The sequence below is a fragment of the Drosophila subobscura genome, chromosome U, assembly GCF_008121235.1.
Source record: "Drosophila subobscura isolate 14011-0131.10 chromosome U, UCBerk_Dsub_1.0, whole genome shotgun sequence".
Lineage (NCBI taxonomy): Eukaryota > Metazoa > Arthropoda > Insecta > Diptera > Drosophilidae > Drosophila > Drosophila subobscura.
The window spans coordinates 4,712,509-4,735,776 of record NC_048534.1 but is presented as its reverse complement, the minus strand read 5'-3'; the positions used below and the strand labels follow the sequence as shown (position 1 = coordinate 4,735,776).

Genomic DNA, 23,268 nt, shown 5'->3' with positions numbered 1-23,268 from the left:
CGTATTGAAATACCTTTTTGAAAGAAAAGAGCTTGATGCAGCAGCACATGGAAGTGCATAATGTTGCTAGAAGGGGAATGAATAAAGGAGTTCAGTAAACTCAAAGAAAACGACAAGAAAATACACACACACAATCCATAAAGGAAAGTACCAGCCAGGCGAGAGATGGAATGGAGTTTTGGAATCAAAGAAAATGTAAAGTGCGTGGAAATCTAAAAAAGGTTAGGAAGGGAGTTGCAGACAAAGAAGGTATTGCAATACTTTTATAAGGAAGAGAATTTAATATTAATGTTCGACTACGAGAGATATATTCAACATATGAACAAAATTTAACCAATTTGATTAACTAATTTCGGTCGACAAATTGGATTAAATCTAAGGGTTAACAACCCCAAATCAATGTTATTTACGCAAAGTTTATGAAAAGCTAATAACTATAATTTTGGTCCCCCTTTTTGCATCACTCTTCACATTTAAACGTACCCAAAAATCTACTCAAACTTGTCCCACCAACTGTAATCCTCCTCTTTACACCATTTATCTTTTGTCATACACAAATTCCGTTCTGTAAAAACTTTTGCAAATACCACAGGGAAACGGGGGACTAAAATAACAAACAATTTACCATTTCATGGGCCTCTCATCGCGCAGCTCCCAAGTGACAACAGCTGTCGCTTGGGGGGAAACACAACTTTTTTCCTGCTTCACAAAACAAATTGTTTAACTTGTGCAAATATTTTCCACGTGTCTCACAAGAAGATGGAATGCTCTGAGCGAGCAATGCATTTTCCAGACCATCAGACAATGTAAACAAAAACCGCAAATGCAATGAGAAAACTAAAGAAAACTTTTGTTTGCTAATCCCTATGCCTTAGGGATCCCCAAGACATTGCCTCTAGAGATATTTTGGGACTAATTAGTAATATTTGTATGGCCTCAAAATAGTAATTAACAATTGCCAAAATATAATACATTTTTACGTGTGCATATCATTAGCAAATGCCATGCGGAGCGTGAAGGTTTTCACTCCAAAAGAAATAGCAAGAAAGTATGGTTGGTACTTGGTAGGCCGAAGATTAAGATACTCTCTTGAAGAGTGCTTCTAAAGAATTAATTATATAGCTACTGTTACACCCTTCTTTAAGTTCAATCGAAGCTGAAACAAAGGCTTTAGAGACCCTGACTGAATGCTGATACAGCCTAAAAAATATTTAATCCAAGTTTCCGTCCCTCTTGGTCAGAAATATATACATATCTGTTAAAAACCATAATACCCTCTTCCTTTGAAAGGGTATAAATATACACATGTCTCAAGTGTATATTTTTTTTACGAGCACCCCACAATATTTCGGCAAAAAGTCTTTGTGTGAATTATGGCCGCATTAACCTGGCAACAAAAGTAGCAAAAAAGTCAAACAAAACGTCGACTCATGCACTGGAACGGTGTCTCCACGACCTACCATACCCCCTTCCCAGTCAGATATATAGATAATACATATGTATAAGTACACATATGTACTATTAATTAGTCTCTTTCGGTTGAGTCACGTAAGCGATATGATTATCGTGTACTAAAAATGAAATTGGTTATGTGTACAATGCGATAAAAAACAAAAGAAAACGAAATATATTCTGTCGGTTCTGTGCTTTTATTTTCTAGATAAAAATGGTGCTAAAAATGGGTGGGCATTGTCAAATAAATTGGTACTTCCATGCAGAATGACTCATTCGCATTGTTCTTGATAAAGGAAATGTGTAGGATGGTGTACGACACAATTATCTACACGTGTCTCGGTGTATTATGTGGCTTTGAGTATCTTTACTTCCGCTCTAGAGATTCTTTATGGCTGTGTACTTTTGTTTTGAGGAGATTCACTGAGGTTTTTGGTTTACCTAATGGAAATCATCAGAGATCAGAAATTCACTTTTAGCATGCTTCAATTTAAAAATCGAGCAATCTTTTCATTGACATTCGCTTTTGAACTGAAACTTTTTGAAACTAAACTAAATTTACAATTAAACAGTGAATCACATCACTGTAAGTCATTGACCAAATCTTTGATTCATGCCCCACCATGTGGTATGTTATGTCGCCTAACAACCCCCTCAATCACGACGCCATCTGGTGGCATTCTCCGTCATCGGTGCCCCACCACTGCACCACTTTTAATCTAGTCGTTCAAGTTCGAGCGAGTATTATGATTCAGATTAAAAACAATCGATCATTATGTGGTGCTAAACAATTGTCAAACTTATCAGGCAGGGGGCCTCTGCCTCTAGGAAGTGGGACGGGGGCATGACTCAGTCACTCAGCCGTTGCAAATTGTATTTTCTTTTTATGAGCAACACATGCGTCGCTCCCCAAAGAACCAATTAGAGGGAAACGTACCGCCTGCACAACTACTCATAGATAAAAAAGTAGTACAACAAAAGACCCGTTACGGAGCGTAAACTCAAATGTAAATGTTTGCAGTTGTTAAAACTGAATTCATACACAAACATACGTACGTCACACGGCCTTGTCTGACCTTCACGAGTGCGGGCCAACCGAATGATTTATAAAGATGCAGATACTTGTATTTTAGTTAGATAAAAGTAAAAACTATTTACTTTCTATGATGAAATACCCAGTTTGTTGCACTCTTACAGCTTCCATTTGTATGATGAGCTATTGCATTTGGCTTACCTGCAATTAAAAGAGGGGGAAAAACATTTATGAATATCAGACAAGAAATTTATAAAATATATAGTAAAGACCTGGGGCTTCAGGGGTTTTAATTGCTTCGTGCATGAAAGACAGAGAAAAACCCATTGAAAACTCTACCAAAAAACACTCCAAAAATACTTAATAGCAATGAAAAAGATATCTTAGAGAGAGAGAATTATCTACCCTCAATTTGATTTGATTATTTGATTTTATTTGATTTCATTCGAGAGTCGAAAACATCTCCACTAAACTCTAGTTGTATTAACTTTCCTTTAATGATGCGAATAACGTTAAGTCACTGCACAAATTTCCCTTAAGCGAGAGGACACAAAGAGATACATAAATATAATGGCATTAGTACGAAGAGTTTGGATATTTTTTCGATGTAATTCTAATAGTATATCCATAGATAAAAGAGCAGAGCTAACAAACTAATGAGCTTTAGCAGTATTAAATATTTTCCCATATGCATAGAGAACTCCTCCTTAAGCTTTAAGCAAAGTCTTATGCCACTCACCGTGTCATAGAGCCTCTAAAAAAAAAACGTGCAAATGCCACATCCATCTGCTTTTGGTACATATGTAGTTTTATAGTCTTTGCTTAAGGGCATAGTATAGTATTGTATACTCTACGCTGACAAAAATGGTAGTAGAGTACACAAAGCACAGCTGGTACTTGCGACCTGGTCATTTCATTCCATTGTCTTTTTTCATCATTGTCTTTTACGAGTATGAGTATGATGTGTCAAGTGGTGTTGTGCCGCGACTGCCGCTGCCGCCGGACTGCAATCATCCGTAAATATGCACAAAGTACGAGTACGAGTACGACGAGTACATATATTTGTTTTATACGAGTTATGTCTTACAACAACAACGTTTTTACACAGAAGCTGTTGATGTAATGCATTGGTTTGTACTTGAAGGCGGTCTTTGTTTGCTGGAGATACAGATACTCGCGCACTGACAAATTGTCCAACATTTACATGGTTTATGTATGTATATATTTTTGTGTATCTCTAGATATATCTGAATGTATGCATCGGCATTGTAATATGAGCAATACCCGTAAACAGAGATTGACAGCTGCAGCGGTCACATCTCTTTATTGTGGTTTGAATGTGGGAGAGAGAATGTGGTTTAAAGATCTCTGGATGAAAGACTACTCCTTTTACTGCTAATAATTACTAATATTCTTTGGTTTGAAGATAGCTGGAGGAAAATCTACATTCAGATACAAATTAATACTAATATTCCAAATGAAACATTTTCTAGTAGTTCATGGGCAGATATTTTCAAAAATTGTCTTCATTTCGACTTGAATTGAGTGTCTTCCACCTCCAAAAAGGTCTTTACAGTCTTTACTCTTACCGAAAGAAAAAAAATGTTGGTCCTCCCCTCGAAGATTTATTTCTAAATGTAAATATAATCCCCAATTTTTGTATTTCGCTCAAAAATACCTTGGAATATCCCCACTAGTCTGATCAAAAGACACAAGAAACATTCATTGAAAGCTGTTTCTTTTTTGTAATGCACAAAAATTAAAAAAAAGTCTGCCCGACATTTTCTTGGAATTTATTTCGTTCTTCTCTTATTTGTTTTTGTTTTTTTTGCATACTAAACTTTTCGATAAGGCAGTCAGCACCCCATAATCATGAGAATTAACAGCTGAAACACAAGTTCATATAAATAGTATGTTTCATTGTATTTTGGAGGTGGTTTTTTGGGAAAAGGAAGGTCGTAAAATCTGTAGAAACAGCTGGTTTGCTCAGCGGATGTTTGCATGCAAATCAATGTTAAAAGTTGGGGAACTTTGTGTATAAATGAACCTTCCTGGTATATAATCCATATATCGGGGGAACCCTTGTATATGTATATTTAACCATATAACACAGCCAATATTTGCACAGTTGTTGCACTTTGAAGTTTATATTTACATTTTTGTATCTTTTTCCGTATCGTTTGCCAAGTTTTAAAGTTCAATAACTTTGTTGAGAGGCTTCCGCTGGTGCATTAAAGTGCTGCCATTAGTCCAATAATTTGCTACCATCTCTGGCACTTTAAGCCTCTGCCTGTCGGGGCTAACACTTCCTCTTTATCTTTATCTTTTTGGTTACTCTTTTGGGGCATCAATCATGGGCAGGAGAGGCAGGCAATGGCATGCCACTCGTAGAGCTGTCTTCATGTCTCTGACTTTTTCGACCGATCGTTCGCCCTGACGTGTAATATATTCATTATCGTTCATTATTCAAGGTGTTTACACAGCGGTGGTTCTTCTTTGCTCCTCTATTTCTCTATCTATCTATCACTATTTGTGGGGGTTTGCTTGCTTTTTTTATTGTAATGCCTTTTTGTGTCGTTTCTTTATCTTTTGTTTTTCTTTGCGTTCAGTTTTCAAGTGCAAGTTTATGGGGCGGTGTAATAAATAGAAATTATTTGATAATAGAAGGTACACCCGGACTTTGATAGGTAATGGCATATGCGATAAGAAAACGATAGGAATGCTGCCACAAGTTGCGCTGTGTTACGAGGGTTTTCTAGTTAATATTTTGATTTTCCTTTTTATTTTTCATAAGATCTAATTACTCCCCCTTTTTTGGACACTCTCTGGAATGTTTCTCTGCAGTTCTGTCGCATTTTTCTACCCGTTTTCCGCAGCTAAAACTTTACCTAGCTCAAATTGCAATGTCGCTTCAGCATTTTTCCCCCCATTTACCATTACCAAATACCTCATAATAATATAACAATATAAAGCATAAAAACCGTTTACCATTCAAAAAAAAATAAGACAAAGGTAAAAAGTAAATGACACAAAGACTTTCAAAAAATGCAAAACCAAATAAAAGCAAGATTACAAAATGCTTGAAGCAACCTCTGTAAAAGGCAGAGGAAAAACATACCTCTCGAATGATGGAAAAACTCGTCTAATTGTTGGGCGTTTAGGCCGCAAACTAAAAGATAAACTTTTACCAACCCTCGAGGGGCCCTTCCTGCCTGATGAATGATGCAAAGAAAGAAAAGATCATTAATAAACGGGGAGGCACAAGTCCATTCCAACCAACGAAACGTTGGCTTCATTTGAATCGCGCTTTGACACAGTTACTCAGTGTTTTCGGGCAGGGGCACTCACTCACTTGAGTGATTTCAATCAAACGGTGGACACCCCACCCCGGTCTCCCGTGAATTATCTTCAATTACTCAAACAACAACGAAAAGTATTGCAGAATCTGGCAAATGATTGACACAAAGCATGTTATGTCACGCGCGGGGGGGTTGGGCAAGGAGTGGGGATAAGAGGTGGCATATATGTCAAGAGAGGCGACTCCAAGTCTCTGAGATTAAGCATACGCCATGTGTGCGGTCTGAATGACTGACTTTTCAATGGAAGCGAATGTCGACGGGCGGCTGGCGGCTGGTGGCTGGAGGCTGCCTCGTGTCGCAATTAGAATTTATCGCATTTGGTGTCGCATTTGTGCTGTTGCCATGTTGGGGAATATATCCACAGCCTCAGCCCCAGTCCCCAAAGTGGATGCAAGCTTACGTTACGTTTTTCTAGCTGCTGTAAGTCCGGTTCTGTCTCTCTTCCACTCTCGAGATTGCTAGTAAAGTTACGCCATAATCACACATGCTATACATTCTTATATATGTATATATATTTGAGTGTACTCATGAGCGTTACTTAATCGTAATAGCATATTTACTACTACTACATACTACTTTACTTTATTTTTAATCACAATTTATTTGCTCTTAATGCCACAAGCAAATCACAAGCAAATAATTCATTGCTTTGGCACTTTTCAAGAGCACTTCTCTGTGAATACAAAAAATAAGTACACAAAAGAGGAATTGAACAAAAATATTGGAATTATAATTGGTGTACGTTTGTTTAATAGAAATATACCCATGTGAGAACACGTATTCTTTCATCACACGTAGATATCATTTTGGTTGAGTGAGAATCAATAGAGAAGTGTAGCACTTGAATGAAATGGTTGAACATTTAAAGTTCCGGCTTTCCGGCTTTCCGGCTTTCCGGATTTACTTTTGTGAGCCACTTCTAAAATCCACTTGCACTTTTAGAGAATTCCTAACATTTTGCAAGTGTTTTCTGATATATTTCAAATTATTCATGGTGTATTTCAGGCACCTACTCTACTGGCAACTTCTCGAACACTGCAATAGTTTTCCTACCGACTGTTTTCCATACACACATTCCCAAGGACACACTACCCCACCCCAAAGACTGCATATAGGGTTATGAATGCACACAGAAACCATTCACAAATCTTTACGATTTCCCATAGTTTCAATATTTATTTAACTTGTGCAACGAATAAATTTCCCTACCATTCCCATTTTGCATTGAAAAAAGGCTTGATTGATTTTCAAAGGAGAATTTTCGCAATCTTTTATTTATTTTCCATTTTCATCTCGGAAAAAGCCATGTACTGAGGAGCGGTCCGGTCGAACATATAAATTTTCTTTGTTGTACGAACAGAGAGAGAGAGAGAGTGAGGGAATTTATTGCGCTTCAGGCGCTGCTGATGGTGCTGTCGACCGTCAGAAGTAATAAATAATTAATATTCTTACTCAACAAGCAATTAAATGTTTTAATGGCAAAGCCAAAAAGATTCTAACGTAATTTGCTTTAATGCAAAATTCAATTTAAATATTTATTTTTCCAGCCATAGCCCCAGCAACCGTCGGCAATCCGTTGGGGTTCTGATGAGTTTTCTGCCAAATACGTAAAGGTTTATGCCAAATGCAAAAAGTGTTCGTTTCAATGCACTAAAATCCCCCTTATAAAGAGTTAGCGAGTGAAGCGGAGATGAGAGATACGATCCGTTGGATGATATATGTATCATTTAGATGTATGTATGTATGTATGTATATATTTTATATAAGTATATTTTATATTTCTCAACCCGCACGCGTGTATTCCAATGCGAGTCATTGAACGTCGGTGCAAATGACTTCATCATTGAAGTAACTGACAGATACGTATCTCTCCCCCTGTCCTTCATTCTGTGCTTTCTGGTGTAGAAGTGTGTGTCTGCATCATATGGATAGATAAGTTTCTCTCCCCACTCCCCGCGATGCTCGTTTGAATCAATGTAAGCTCTGAATGACGTTGTCTATTGAACGAAGTGAAATGAAATGAAATGTTCGCTCGTTCTCATGACTCTCGAATGAGTTTTCGCAAAACACATGTCACTGAGTGTCTGCATCAGCAACAGCTACAGCTACAGCAACAACTACTTTACGTGGCACTTTATGTGGCACTTGGCCAGGCCAACATTATCAGGTTGAGTGAACTCTTTTGCAGTGCCTGAAGGGATTGTGAGCTGCGGGACTTTAGGGATGTGACCAGGCAGAACTTTGAACCCCCAATCGGTCATCTTCGGTGCGAATAAGCAACATTGTTTTTTGCATGAACTGCAGTCAGACACTTTGAAAATATTCTGGTATATTTCCAGACATTTTTCATATATTTTAATTGCTTTGGTTTAAATCATTTGTTAACAAAAGTTAACAAAACAGTATGCAGTTCTTTTCATTTAATGCCAAATAAAGTTATAATCACTTTTACCCTCCACCCCATCACACACCCACGATTTTCTGCACATCCGCTGTACTACACGGCAGTCAAATTGGTAGAAAAAATAAAGAAAATGTACTGGAAAATGCACGCAGCAGCAGTGTTTGGTGTAAAAAATAGTTTGCGTGCTGTTGCCACATTTCAATTTCGTTTTCGTGCACAAGCTTACACCTTCTTTTTTATTTATTACATTTTTTTGCACTACCACGCTTTTATTTTAATTATATTCTGTGTTTGGTCGGCGGTAGTCCCCCGAGATAGACAGAGAGGAGAGCGGGCGGCATTTGTTACTCTAGTGAAACATGTAAAGCCTTTATGTATAATTGGCTTGTATTTTTGTATTCACTTTTAAAGTGACTGCCTGCATAAGTTTTCTTTTTCATGGTTTCGTGGTAAATGAACTTGTAAATTATACACACATTGACTAATTGCATTTAATAAATAAATAGTCCCATCTGAATCTACTCCAAACGCGTGAATTATCTCATTATACTCAGAGTTTTTTTTCTTTAGTTAAAATTAATCCACTTTGCTTGTAGTTTAATTAAATTCCCTCTTTTCGGTTTTAATTATCGTATAATGCGTTCATTTTCCTCGCTTTCTTTATCTCTTTGTGTTGCTGTTTTTTCAACCATTAATTCTCAGTTTTATATTTTTGCACTTTGCGTGTGGAGGCATTTTTATTTTAATTTTTATTTTTTTGCCCAGCCCCAGTTCTTTTTTTAACGTAATTTACTTAATTTTCGTAGCCCAGCAAATGTGTATATGTCTAGACGGGGGCCCTCCCCCTCTCTCTTTCTCTGTGGAATTGTTATGCTATTTATGCGGTCATTGTTTGTATACGGGGAATCTTCAAAAGGATGCTCCTACTCTGGAAGTGGTGTGAAAGAGCCCCTCTGACCATTGAAGTGATAAATACTTATGGATTGTGTGCCAGAAAGATGGAAGTATTTCTCTTAGTTTTTGTAAAAACTCAATTGAGTTTTTTGGACTTTGCTTTAAATAAAGTAAGCCATGTCATGTCACACATGTATTTGTCTATTTTGGGAAACTGAAACTACATTAGAGAGAAAATATCTACTCAAATCCAGAAAATATTTTCCGTACTTCTAGAAGAAATACAATGTCGATTGGTGGCTGTGTTTTGGCATTGCAGGGAAATGGTTGTGTGGCCATTGCCACAGATCATCGCCTTGGTTGCGCCTCTTCGTTTGGGCAGAGGATTGCCGGTGATTTCAAGAAGGTCTTCAAGGTGGGTCCCCGCATGTTTGTTGGTCTGACTGGATTCCTTGCCGATGTCAATACAGTGTGGGATCGTCTGCGCTACCGACAAAATTTGTACGAAATTAAGGAGAATTGTGAGATGTCGCCCGAGGCATTTACCACCATGCTATCGAATCTGCTCTACGAGTATCGTTTTGGGCCCTGCCACGTGCAGGCTGTTGTTGCAGCACTCAATGCGTGTAGCCTGCAGCCGTATATTTGCAGCATTGATCTCATTGGAGCCCCCACCAAGAAGGATTCCTTCGTGTTTTGTGGCAATTGCGACAAACAGATGCAAGGCATGTGCGAAACACTCTGGACACCAAATTTAGAGCCAGAGGAACTTTTTGTTGCCATGTCACAGACGCTGACACATGCCTTCGATAGGAATATCACAAGTGGTTCGGGCGCTACAGTCTATTTGATTGAAGGGGATAAGATCATGGAGCGTGTGATTGATGTACGCATGGATTAAATGGCGACCAGATTTGTACACTTAGTTCGGCAATTATTGTTTGAGTTCACAAAATACATTAAAGAGATAAATGGCAAAGAAATACTTTCAATTGTTTTGTATTTTTTTTTTTTTTTTCGAAAACTGCTCCATCAGCTCTTAGCGAAACACATGTTTTGTTCCCCCCTCCGCCATTAATTCAGGAATTTAAACTCGAAACCTCAATTTTTATAGTAGCACATTAAGACTCCCTCCCTCTTCATTCCCGCAGCTCATCAAAAATTGTAACATAATAAACCAAATTGTGCTTCCGTTGCTTAAAAAATACGACTACAAAAACGAAGTTGAAGATTCAACGAAAGTAAGTAAATCGTACGATATATAGTACTCGTGTGATATTGGGTCAGCAGATATTTGCAATTACAATTGATTTTTTGAACAACAAAACGACATGGCCCACAAAAATATTGACACAGAAAATAACCAACAAAAAAACATCAAGCAGACACAAAATCAATAAAGAATTTCAAAATATCTGTGAAAATATTGGGCAAAAAAAATACATGCGGGTAGTAATCATAAAAGAAAATTAATATGATTGTAAAGAGACGAACGAGAAAGACCGAAAGATGATTATTAGTGCAAAGCAAATTGTGGGGTTTTTTGAAGCGAAACCAAAAGTGCAGAAATAGGGAGAAAGAAGAGAGAGGAGGAGACAGTATTGGAGGTGGAGAAGTGCACAGACTTCGGCAACGTATTGGCCAAAAAAAAAATGTCTTAAAAATAGTCGAAATAAAGACAAGTGGAGTGTGAAACCGTTTACAATGTGGCAAGACGAAAGAGATGTCTGGACACGACTGCGGTCTTAATTTCCTGTAATTTATAGCATTATTTTTATAAGCAAAACTAAAGACAAACCTTGTGGCTGTCAAATGAAAGTATAACAATCACAAAATTCATGGCCGCCTGGCCTCACTTTCATTCGTGAATTGAAGTTGTTTGTGTCTTCTTGTTTTGTCGCGTCTGTTAAATCTTACCACAAATTAATTGCCATTTTGTGGCACAGCCACTGCCACTACTGTCTCTGACAATTGTTTCAACTTTCTACAGATTTTCACTTGAAGAAGAGAAATACTTGAGAGTTTTATGGTACTTTTGAAACTTGTTCTGTCGCTAAAAAAAGATTTCGCCACAAATGAAAATCGAAACTCCAAGAAGCGAGGAATAGACACTAAGAAAAAGAAGCGATTAAAGCGTATAATTTTTACGATTAGTTCCTTTCACATCGAAGTGATAGGAACAGCAGCATCCGCAGCAGAAGCTTTGGAGTTTAAAATTAGAAAAACTGACATGACATCATAATAAATTTCGGAATACAGACGACAGACAGCGCAGCGAGATATTCCAAAAGCAGATTTTCGAAAGTGGATTTATGATCGGGAGGAATACACATGTCTTTAGTTGGGCTCGAAAATGGGAACGGAATGAGGGATTTTTATGCCTGAAAAGTGGGCAAATGGATGGGGGATTTAGTTGCCACCGAAATGCTGAGTGGATGAGGGATTAAGATGATATTTTCCTATATTTTTGGTTGTCAATGCTTGTTAATTAAAATCCAATCTGATCTTCACAGTTCTTTTCATTAATTTTAATGTGTCATGGAAGTGTTTTAAAATAAAAGTGCACGTTATTCCAAAGGAATTTTCTTAGATACTTCATGAGTGGGTTTCACTGCAGTGGATGGATGTGGGTATTCGATATTTATTTCTGGAATTGATGAGTAAGCTGGAAAAACCAGAGAGTATTTGTGGATTTACCAAGGGAAAAAGAGTGGGCTAAATTCTTGAATGAAAATAAGATGATGAAAAGGAATGGAATTTTATGGAAAATGGAACTCTATAGAGATGGAATGCAATTTTTTGGGAATGGAATGGAAAGCAAACGAGAAGGGACGTGTGAGACGCTTCTTACGCGTCACAACTTTTATACCCGGCACTCAGTACTACATCTGTACATTAGCGGTTATTTGTCAAATTTTAAATTTTTCTTCATCTGTCAGCTACATCTACAACACTTCTCACACCAACACGCTCCTTTAGCTCGCCCCCCTTCCCTAGACCCACACACTGCAGACTCACGGCAGAGGCAGAGCCAGCGGCAGACGGCCAGTGTGCTGCTATAAGCTGCGGGACAGGGTGGGTTTGGCCACTGAAAATTTCTTCATTGTGGCTATAATAATGATCCAATTTGGTGATCTGATAGATATGGTCATTCCCTACGGAATGGCGTTTTTAGTTTTCTGCTATCTTCAAAATTGTAGGGAGGTTTTCGCCCTTTTGCGGAGGCGGAAGGGGGCGTGGCTCTTTTTTGAAATACACTTGTAACAGTGTGAGCACACAGAAGTATGGATGCAAAATTTGGTGGCTCTAGCTTTTATGGTCTCTGAGATCCAGGCGCTCAACAAGACGGACGAACAGACGGACAGACGGACGGACAGACAGAAATGGCTCAATCGACTCGGCTATTGATGCTGATCAAGAATATATATACTTTATGGGGTCGGAGACGTTTCCTTCTGTGCGTTACATACATTCACTTTGTGCACAAATACAATATACCCTATTTACTCTTCGAGTACCGGGTATAAAAAGAAACATTTTATAGAGGATAGACAGTACCTAGGAAAACAAAACATGTAACCCATGAAGAGTGATACAAATCATAAAGAAAGCTGTTAAAATCTAACAATTCCCAATGTTTAAATCTCTCTACCATTAAAAAGAATAACGCTTAAGAGTGTTATTTTGATAAAACATCTACGAAAACATATTTTCAACAACTAAACAAACATCTTTCGCATCAACGAAGTACCAAATATTTGCTTAAACCCAAGAGTTTACTTAACAAATATTTAATGTACAAATTCCAGCGATGAGACAATGATTAGAATATATTGTTTAACGAATTCTTACCTATTAATTACTATAATTATAATACTATTCGACCTAGACTGGTTTAAAGATGTATTTCCTTTAAAACAAAAAAAAAAAACACACGTAACCATGAAAATTGCCTCGACTTTGAATTCAAACAAAGATTTGCATATGAAAACGTTTCCAATTTGCATTTTGAAGAGTTGTTAAACGAGTAATTGATATGTAAAGACACAGTGCTACGATAAATACAGGTATTTATTGGGATTTGCAATTGGATAAGCTCTAGAGTTAAGTGATACAACTTGGTTATGATATAATCTTAATTTTATAAAAGGAAATTTAGTTCAAATGTAAGAGGAAATGTAATACAAGCCATAATCATGTTTCTTCTCCATCTGTTCTTTCTGGGAACTTGGGATTTCTCTTCTCTTAAGGCTCGTTCTATTGTTTAGCGTATAGAAAAGCTGAAAAGTAGTGGAATTTTCTCATGTTCTTGTACATAAATTCTGAGATTATTTCTTCGAAAAACAAACATTTCCAACCCAAAAAAAATTACTAAAAATTCTACTACCTAATTTAAAAGTTTAGGGATTATCTCCATTTATGATCCATTTTCCATCGCTCTAGATAGTGTTCTCTGTAACATTCGCTTCCAAAAACCCCCACTAGCTCATAACAGTCCAAAATACTTCCATCTTAACACTTAATCTCCTCCCCAACACCCATATTTCCACCCACTCACTACGCCCCAACGCCCCAAATGGAGGCCATCAAGAAAATGTTGATGAAGCAGCTAATCAATTTAACTGCCTGTCAAAGTCATGGTAAAAGTTTTGCGGGCACCCACCGCACAGCAACACTCCCACCGTAGAATCATAACAAATTATAAACAAATAAAAGAAATGTGCCAAAATCTACACCTGAGAAAACGCTATGGCCCCGCGCCTAAATTCGAAAGAGGGAATTAAAGCTAAGGAATTCGAAGCATTTAATGCTCTTTGGAGGTGGATCCCCAATAAATATGAAATGATATAGTCAATCGATTTGGTTAAAATATATCTTAAAGTATAAGGAAATAATTGAAACTATTTTTTGGTGTTTTTTGAACAATTATTTTAGTAGAAACAATTCAATACAAAATTGTACCCTTCACAAATTTCTTCTATAAATCCTTATACTCTCTGTGTAAAGATGAAATAGGGAATTATTTTATGTGAAAAAATGATACCAAAAAGTGCGTGGCGCACATTTATGAGGCGCCAAAAGCAGAAAATTACAAAAACAAAGACAAATATCTCTTTTCCCATAGAATTCTCTCCTGCTGCTCCATCTTTGTGGCCCCAAAACTCTGTTTTCTGTGCTTCCGTTTTGACATTAATTTGTGTAATTTTGTTGACATTTCTGTCATTTCCGCTAAAGTGACTTTGGCTCCAGTTTCAGTCTCAGTTCCAGTTCCAGCCACAACTTGGGCTGGCGTCTCTTTTGTGTATATATTTGCACTTAAAGTTTGCCGCTAACTTGTTTGCCAGTTTTGCTGTTAGTTTTTGTTGGTTGTGCGAGTGCCACTGTCGCTGCCTGATTAATTTGCTTTATCGGCTGTGCTTTGGCTGCTTCGCTTATAATAGAGCGCGTGTCCAAAAGACCAGAAAACAGAAAAACTAAAACCATAGTCAAAGTCAACCATTTGGCAATTTATTTGAATTTGTTGTTGCTGCTGTTGCTGAGGCCTTTTTTTTGCAAAGAATTTTATGGGATTGAGAATGGGTACACGTGTGCTTGTACGGATGGATCCGAGGTTAGGGGATGTCCGAGTGTTAAATAATGGATGTTAAATAAGATCTCAATGCATACATTTTGGGGTTTTATTGGCTCAAAAAATATAGCTCAGTTCGAAGAATTATTGAATGTGTTCTGAATTAAGTATCATAAACAAACAGTGGGAACCTTTTGAAAAATGTTTTTGCAGGCAACAAACCAAAATTAAACATACTTTAAACGAGGTTTTTGGACTATAAAAGCAGTATGATAGAAGATCTTCTAAGTTGAATACAGTTCATGAAAAGCGTTTAAAACTATATAATAATAATAAGGAAATACCTCATCCAAGGGTAGCATTCCAGAGATTACCTCATCCGAGGGTCGTAAAAGAAGGTATTAGCCTCAGAGCACTCTTATACCAATTTACTGCCTTTTCAACTCGTTGAGACCCTTTCCATTTCCAAGAAAAACCCCACTGCACAATTAATCTGCAGCTAGTTTTCCTCGGAGCATGCCAACCCTCTGCACAGAAATTATAATTATTACTTAAGAGCTTCATCTAAAATGCAGGCGCTCTCAACTAACTTTATTATGATGAATGACCACTAAAAACGGGGCAAAAGTTATGACTGTGGGTTGGGGTTGTGTGGGCGTTTCAATCCCGCGGATATTCCAAGTATTCTATTAAGGGGTAAAAGTCCCTTTTCTCTGTGAAAACTCCTCCTTTGCAGGGCACTGCAACTGCAACTGTCAGTGCAAATAATTGCCAAGGAACGAGCGACGAGTCGAGTGCAAACAGTGTGCATAAATAAATAAATAAAAACCCACGCTACAACCGAAAAAAGTTCTGCTGGTTCTGGCTCTGGCTATGGCTCTGGCTGTTGGGGTTCTCTATTTTCTATTTGTTCTCGTACTTTTATCATTGGGGGCCGGGCCAGGCAGTGCATTTTGGATGTTTGGATTTTTTGTCAGACTTTCCACACGAACAAACTCATCAGAAAAAATGCTTTCCGACAGCTTTACTCCCCCTCTCCCTGACACAAACCCTAAGCCGCAAGTGCAGCCAGAGCCCCCCGCACTCGAGTGAGAGCCCCACAACAAGTGGATGGAAACCGAAATGCGGAAGCGCTTTAATTTAGAAAATACTCTCGTACTGTTCTCGCTGGTTCCGTTTTTTATACCCGGTACTCGAAGAGTAAATAGGGTATATTGTATTATTGTATGTAACGCACAGAAGGAAACGTTTCCGACCCGATTAAAATATATGTATATATTCTTGATCACCATCAAAAGCCGAGTCGATTAAGCCATGTCTTTCTGTCCGTCTGTCCGTCCGTCCGTCTGTCCGTCTGTCCGTCCGTCCGTCTGTCCGTCTTGTTTGTCGGCTAGTTCTCAGAGACTATAAGAGCTAGAGCCACCAAATTTTGGCTCCAGACTGCTGTATACTCACACTGAAACCAGTGTATTTCAAAAATTAGCCCCGCCCACATCTACAATTTTGAAGATAAAATAAATCTAAAAACGCCATTCTGTAGGGAATGACCATATCTATCAGATCACCAATCCGATTGGTTCATTATTATAGCCACAATGAAGAAATTCATTTGCAGTGGCTAAACCCACCCTGTCCAGCAGCTTTTGTTGTTTTTTTCACATTCACTCATTCACACTCTGCTTCTGCAGTCGCCGCTGGCCGCTGCCTCTGCCGCGGCTCTGCCTCTGACGTGGATCTGAAGTGTGCGGCTCTAGGGGAGGGGGGCGAGCGAAAATATCGTGTTGGCGTGAGAAGCTATGTAGATGTAGATGTCAGGTGTAGAAAAAATGTAAAATGTAAAATTAAAAAAAAACAATATGGTACAGTTACACTGACTGAGTGCCGGGTATAAAAGTTGTGACGAGTAAGATGCGTCTCACACGTCCCTTCTCGTTTTAGTTTTTTTTTTTCCATATAGTTTTATTTTTGTTTTAGTTTTGTTTTAGTTTTGTTGGTTAAAGCAAATAGAAAACGACAAGCCCGCCCGTTCCCACGACAAACCATTGAAATTGACAATTGGAAATGCAACAGGAAAGGCAGGGTAGAGTCTAAGTGGTTTCGAAACTGCTGATACCCTAAAAGTTGTATAGATTGTTGTAGATTCATTTTCTAGAAGAAAAGACTTTTCATGCAGAAAAATTAAGAATTGCATTGAGAAGAATTTCTTTTTCATACTAAAATATAGGAACCGCTTCAAAATATACGAAAAATCGTGGATTATTCCATTTCAAGTTCCCATACACCTGTATAAAATCATAACACCTTCCATAGTACCCTTTTCTCTGAAAACTGGAACGCAATTGCAACTTGCAACAGTTACAACAGCCGCAGAGAGCAGAGGAAACATCAGCAAATGGAAAACACAGACGCTGGCATTGTGATCACCAGCCGATCCAGTGTGAAGGCTGTGCTCTCTACACCTCTTTCCTCTCCGCAGCTCTGCTCCACCGAAAAAAACCCGACTTAACAGACAGACTGCATTTTGGGGCTACCACAGTTTGCTGGGGGGTTTGGGATTTAGCCCCTCCGACAAGTCATTCGCCACGCTATGCATTTTAAAAAATGTTCAAGGGGCAACGCGAGACAACAAATCAACGACAAAAATGATTTAAGAATGTCGCTGTATTTCATCGGTTCACGTTATGCATACGAAAACCCAGTATATGCTGGTGGATGTTCGATGGGAAACCTTGGCCCTGACCTTTGGATTCGGCTAAACAGAAAAAAGAGGATTATTTTTTGTTTATTTGGGACTTTTTTTTGGGTTTCTTATGGGAATTTCGAAAGCGCTGCGTTTTATTAAGGGAATTTTTTAATGGAATTGGTATTTCGAAATTGTTAGATCAATGAGTTTGCAGATTGTTGTTAAGAAATAGTTCAAGGTTAAAGGAATTATACATGAAGATACCTTAAGAAATGCCTTAAATCTACTCTTCAGATTTCAAAACAACTCCATTAAAACACTATTTTCTTATAAAACAGCTTTGCTTACTATTCTGTAAAGATTGTATAACCGATCGTAAACAGAAAATGTGACTAAAAGTAAATGGAAAGGTGTTTTAAATAAATTAAAACACTACAAAGTCTATAAAACAACTAAAGAAACTTTAAAACCTACAATTTACAAGATTTAGTAAATTTTTCATGGTTTTATTTTGCGATTTTTCCTACCAGTTGGTTATTAAATTTATGTAAATTTTGTTCCCAATTCCCAAAATCCTAAAAATAGAGGCATCCCGCAACAAAACGAGTCTGGCCATCCAGCAAGCGAGTAGAGGAATTTACATACAAACTCGCAACCAAAATTCCCTCAGAAAATGAACCTCATTCAATTGGGGATTCATTAGTCGGGGGCGTTCGTGACTGAAAGACAGTGAGCCTGGCACAACACGCACCCACAAAAAATAAAGTCTTTGCAAAAATAAAGAAATATAAAGATCTTTGCACAACTTTTTGAAGCTATTTCTTTTCCTACAACCGAAATTTAATTTAAAAACTTCAATCGGGCTACTGAGGGACAGAGGCAAAGGGAGAAACATTTTGGTTGGTCTATTTTCTTAAATGATTTTTCTACGCCGTTTGAATGGGAAATGAGCTCAAGATAAAACGCGATGCGACCTGCATTTTTGTCTTCCCCCAAGAGGGAAGGCCATTTCGTTTCGTTTCATGGAATGAAATAAATTTCGAGACGAGAGGCCTTTAACCCTTTGCATGGAACGAAAATCAATAACAATTCATTTGGTCAAATTAACCGCAAAAGTTTCTCATTTGCTGTCATTTCATACCGTCAATTCCATCATACACATAGTATTTTTAGTATTATTATATTTTTTGCATTGTAATCAAAGTCCAATTGCGTTTAAATTCCAGGCTGACAAACTAAGTAGAGCTCTCCTCTGCCCGCAAAACGTGTTTTTCTTCGGAGACGCTCTGAAGGCAAGGCAGCGTGAAAAGTGATTGAATTACAGTAGCCACAGGCCACAGGGGCCTCAGGCCAAGAATCGAGAGTATAGGGAAAAACTAGACTCGGTAGAGATAGAGAGAGAGAGAGGAGAATATGGCAGAGAGAGAGGAGAATATGGCAGAGAGAGGGAGTGTGCTCTAAGGCCTGACACAGGCCAAAGATATTGCCAATGCGGAGCTTAAGATCCACAACAGGTTTGAGCCATTTTTTCTTCTCTTTTCACTTTAGATTTATTTTAGTTTTTAATTTTTATTGCGAAACGCGTAAGATGGAAGCTTTAAGAGGCTATGGGGGGGTTCGGTCTTTAAAGTGGCTTATTCAGCTCTTATAAATAAGAATAAACGAGAAGGGACTTATTTTAGATTTATTTTAGAAGGAACTAAAGAACTTAGTAAATTCTTTACAATTAAGTGACTTCTTCCTAGAAAAAAGCTGCTCAAAAATCTTATCTTCAAATTAATTCACCATAAAATATATTCCACAATCGATTAAATTTTAAAAACCCAATAATGTTTCATAAAAAAAACCAACAACCATGACGCCACAACAGCAGTCGCTTCGTGGTACAGCAGATACCTCCAGGGATGTATTTTCCCCTGATTCACGTACTCTCGTAATATAATTCTCCCATCGTAAAGTAATATCCAATTAAATCATGCAGTCAGCCCTATCATCAACATCTACTTGAAATTTACCCGCAATCAAATATCAGAGCTTAAGAAAGAACTCGCCCCGCAGCGAATAAAAATGAAAACCCGACTTTTTCTGAACTTAATTAAAAGGCAGTGGCAGCAGCAGCAGTAGCTCTCGCTGCTCCTCCAGCGAAAAGCCAGCTGAAGAAGGGGTCGACGAAATCCCCGACGGAAGAGCAGGGGCGACGACACAAATAGCAATGGAGGGGTGGGAGGGAGCAGGTTGTTATTAAGGGGGAAACGGATCTAGAGTGGTAGTGGCAGCAGCAGCAGCATAAGGTGGGGGGAGTGACGATGTAAAAACAACACAGCATCAAACGTCCTTGAGTCTACAGTCAAACATTCCAATACATCTATGGGCATGTTCATCTATACGTGAATGTACGCACACAAGCGACAAATTTCCGTCTGCTTTTGGCGCTGCCACTGCTGCTGCTGCACTTGTCACAGCCACGCCCCAAATCACTGTGCACTCGTGCCGGCCCCTCTTCCCTGTTGACTGAATCTCTCTCGTTGCGTCTCTTCTTTCCCCCTCACTCTCTTCGCCAACTGTTGCCCCCTCTCAATCCCTGCCTCACTCTTTGTCTACGTTTCATCCATCAGACACTTGAAATGCACTTAAAAGGCAAAAGCAAAAGCAGAAGCAATGCAAAAACAAAAAAATACAACCAGAAAGGAAGATGAAAATTGCAGTACCGAAGCTGAGGATACCCATTAAGTTTTATAGGAAAATAATCAGAAAGAGTTACACCAAAATATGATAGGATTAATTAATCAAAAATAAGGAAGTTTATTCCAACAGATAATTCCAAAATTAGCTACATCTCCCTCCCTGTTACAAAATACCTCTTAAAGCTTAAACTGCTTAAAGAAGTCTAGGGTATAAAAAGCGTAAATTAAAACTCGAAACAAGCCTTGTGCTTCTCCTACACACGCAATAATATCAAATGACAGCAGCAGCAGGCAGCCCAAGAGCCACCAAAACCTCAAGCGACACCTGTGTGTCGTCGTGTCCCACTGTGCGTCAGAGCAGAGGCCACCTTCGCCACAAACTTTATCTTAAAACTCTGCCCGTAATCTTCCTTAACTCTTGAAAGGCTCTGACTTTAAATTTAGTATTGCAGACCTCCTGCAACAGTTGTCTTGAGGTAATTTTCGACACTGATTATAACCTTTGTGTGCTTTAGTGAGAGGTTCACTGATTTTTTAAGTGCTACACACACCTTACGGCAGTTGTTGTCAAGTGAGTTTTCGCTCGAAAAAATTGAGCCTTATTTAATAAAGAACCTTCATTATAGAGCAGAGCATGAATGGCGTTCCCCGTGGTTTGTGTAAATTTACACATTGTTTATTAAAATTCAAGTTTAAACACATATAAATATTTATGTTGTATGTAGAAACAGGAAACATTTGCGCAAAGCTCAAAATTAACATACGAATATTTTACGCTTGCAAGAAACTGAATGAATGAAGAAAAAGAATTGGGCAATTGAAACGGAATAACCTCCAAAAGAATGGATGGGGCATGATGGGGGCACAAAAGAACCGCTAAACAGTTGCCACAACAAAAGCGAAAGACAGCAAAACACAGAGGCGGAAAACCAAAAGGAGCATAGCGAGAGAGAGAGAGAGAGAGAGAGGCAAGGAAAACAGAAACGGAACTTGTTTTCCCCAACCCAAAGAGAGAGGAAAGAGGGAGAACCCAAACCGAACCGAGCCACAGAGCAGATCTCTCCGAGGTCCAAAAGAGAATTTCTCACACTTAAAACGGCAAAAATGTCGTAAGTGGAAAAGTGTACAATGGCGTAGAAGAAGCAAACATACGAGAGGAGGTGGAAAAGTGTACATGAAAAGTGGTAGGGGGGTCGGTCTCATGGTGAGAAAAGTCTTGTGCCATTGTCTGCGAGCGGCTGTTTCGCAGAATATTTAGTTGTCCCATTAACGGATGCGACAGAATCGACCTAGTGACGTCTTTGGCATGACAAAGGCAATGAAAAAACAAGTAACAGTTGGCAGGCACATAGCACCAGAAAAGGCCCATGAACTTTGGGCAGAGCATGTACTCGAGAAGCCCACAAGTGGAGTGCTTTTAAGGAGGGGGCAAACCCAGAGGAAATGTTAAAAGACAATTCAATGGGATCCCCCAATAACAGAAACAGAAAATCTACTTGACTAGGTACTCAACAACGATCTTCAATGGGTTATTCCCAGGAGCTAAGAGGGGAAACCCAGCGAAATTCCTTCGAAAATTCTATCCAAAATACCTTAAGCCCACAAATACTTGTAATTACGAATTATATTGATAAAAACACGAATATACACTCAATTAGCTGAAATTTACCTAGAACTACGGACAATTTCAATTGAATGTACTTGAAGAAAGCATACACCAACTTAAATTCTATAAAAATTCCACTAAAAATACTCGCATTTATGACTACAAAATGATTAAAATTTACAATCCTTATCTAAACCTATCACAATTCGAACTTATCGATATCTTTTTGCACTTAAGTTCACAGTTTAGTCGGACCTGAATGGATGGCGGAGGATTTCTCTTCCAAGAAAGTCGCTTTATTGTATGTGAATGTTTACCCAAGAAAAAGATAAAGAAAATTGCAATTACTGAAAGAACGGCGGGCAAGCAAAGAACAAGAGAAATCAAACAATGGCAATAAAATAAACGAAAAACCACAAGAAATTGTTTGTATGACAGGTTTCCTTCCCGTTGATAAAGACCTACAGAAAAAAATAAAAAGATAAGGAATAAACGTCGGGTACACCCCCACTCCCACCACTCTCTCTCTCTCTCTCTCTGTGTGGCTGATAGATAAGCGGCTAAATTGTTTAATTGTAAAACATATAAAAAACATTTTCAACCAAAAAACGAAGAGGCAAAAGAAAGGCAATGGAAAGTCTAGTCTAATCTTTTAAGAGATAACAGCAAGAGCCCTCCACCTCCTTCGACTTCTCTGCCGAAAAGACACACTCCAAAATTAATCCAACGAAAACCAAACACCACAACAGCAACAACAACCCGAAACGACCTTGGCTAATAAAAACAATGCACAATCGGATTTTGAATTTGTTAAAATAACCAACACAAAAAAGCGTCTGGCATGCAAATTTACTTTTTGGCCGTTGCGCTCATTAAGAAAAACTTCAAATATGTCCATACAAAAAAAAACGGCAACAAATATTTTATGTTAGATAAACTTAAACTTTAACTTGAGAGTTAAATAGAGCACAGACACCAAAGGGAGGCCAACCAACTAGCACAACCCTTAGATTTATGATATATTTATACGATTTTAGCCTCAATTGTTCCAAAATTATGAGGAAGTATATTTTAGTTATATCATCTGAGCCGCCAAACATCTTCTTCCAACACCAGTACCCTTCAAGAGAGGGCATTGCATTCCGTATAACAGAAAACTAAAACTTGTTTTTGGGGGGCGAGTGCAAAAGCACCCGAAAACCCAAGAGACAATCAAACGGAATTCGAATTTCAAATCACATGCAAATTAGTTCAAGAGAAAAAAAGAAACAGAAACAAGAAACAGAGCATAAAACAGAGTACGCAATAGAGGAAGGGGACCTAAAGAGCATGGGTGGATAATCAATAATTAGTGAAACAAACCAAAACCAAAAAACTATAAACTGATGAATAGATCTTTCAGAGTCAAGAGTTTTCAAATTGAATAGAATCAGAAATCAAACAAAATGAAAGTAATTTTGCGCTTGTTTTTTGTTAATAAAATCAAATGAAATGAAAGTAAACTTGGCGTTACATATGTATGTATGCTAAAAATGCCTTAGCATTATCTTCATCGAACAAAACCCTTTCATATGGTGAAAATAA

At 38.2% G+C, this 23,268-nt stretch overlaps 2 protein-coding genes across 7 annotated transcripts in view; one reads left to right on the top strand and one right to left on the bottom strand.

Moving 5' to 3' along the window:
* The window catches only part of LOC117901427 (protein FAM102A), a 53,419-nt gene that overhangs the window by 24,024 nt on the left and 6,127 nt on the right, over positions 1-23,268 (bottom strand). The gene's annotated exons all lie outside the window — the stretch shown is intronic.
* On the top strand, positions 9,429-10,043 carry LOC117901094 (proteasome subunit beta type-3-like). Its single transcript, XM_034811721.1, has one exon. The coding sequence runs from the start codon at positions 9,429-9,431 to the stop codon at positions 10,041-10,043; it is 615 nt and encodes a 204-aa protein (XP_034667612.1).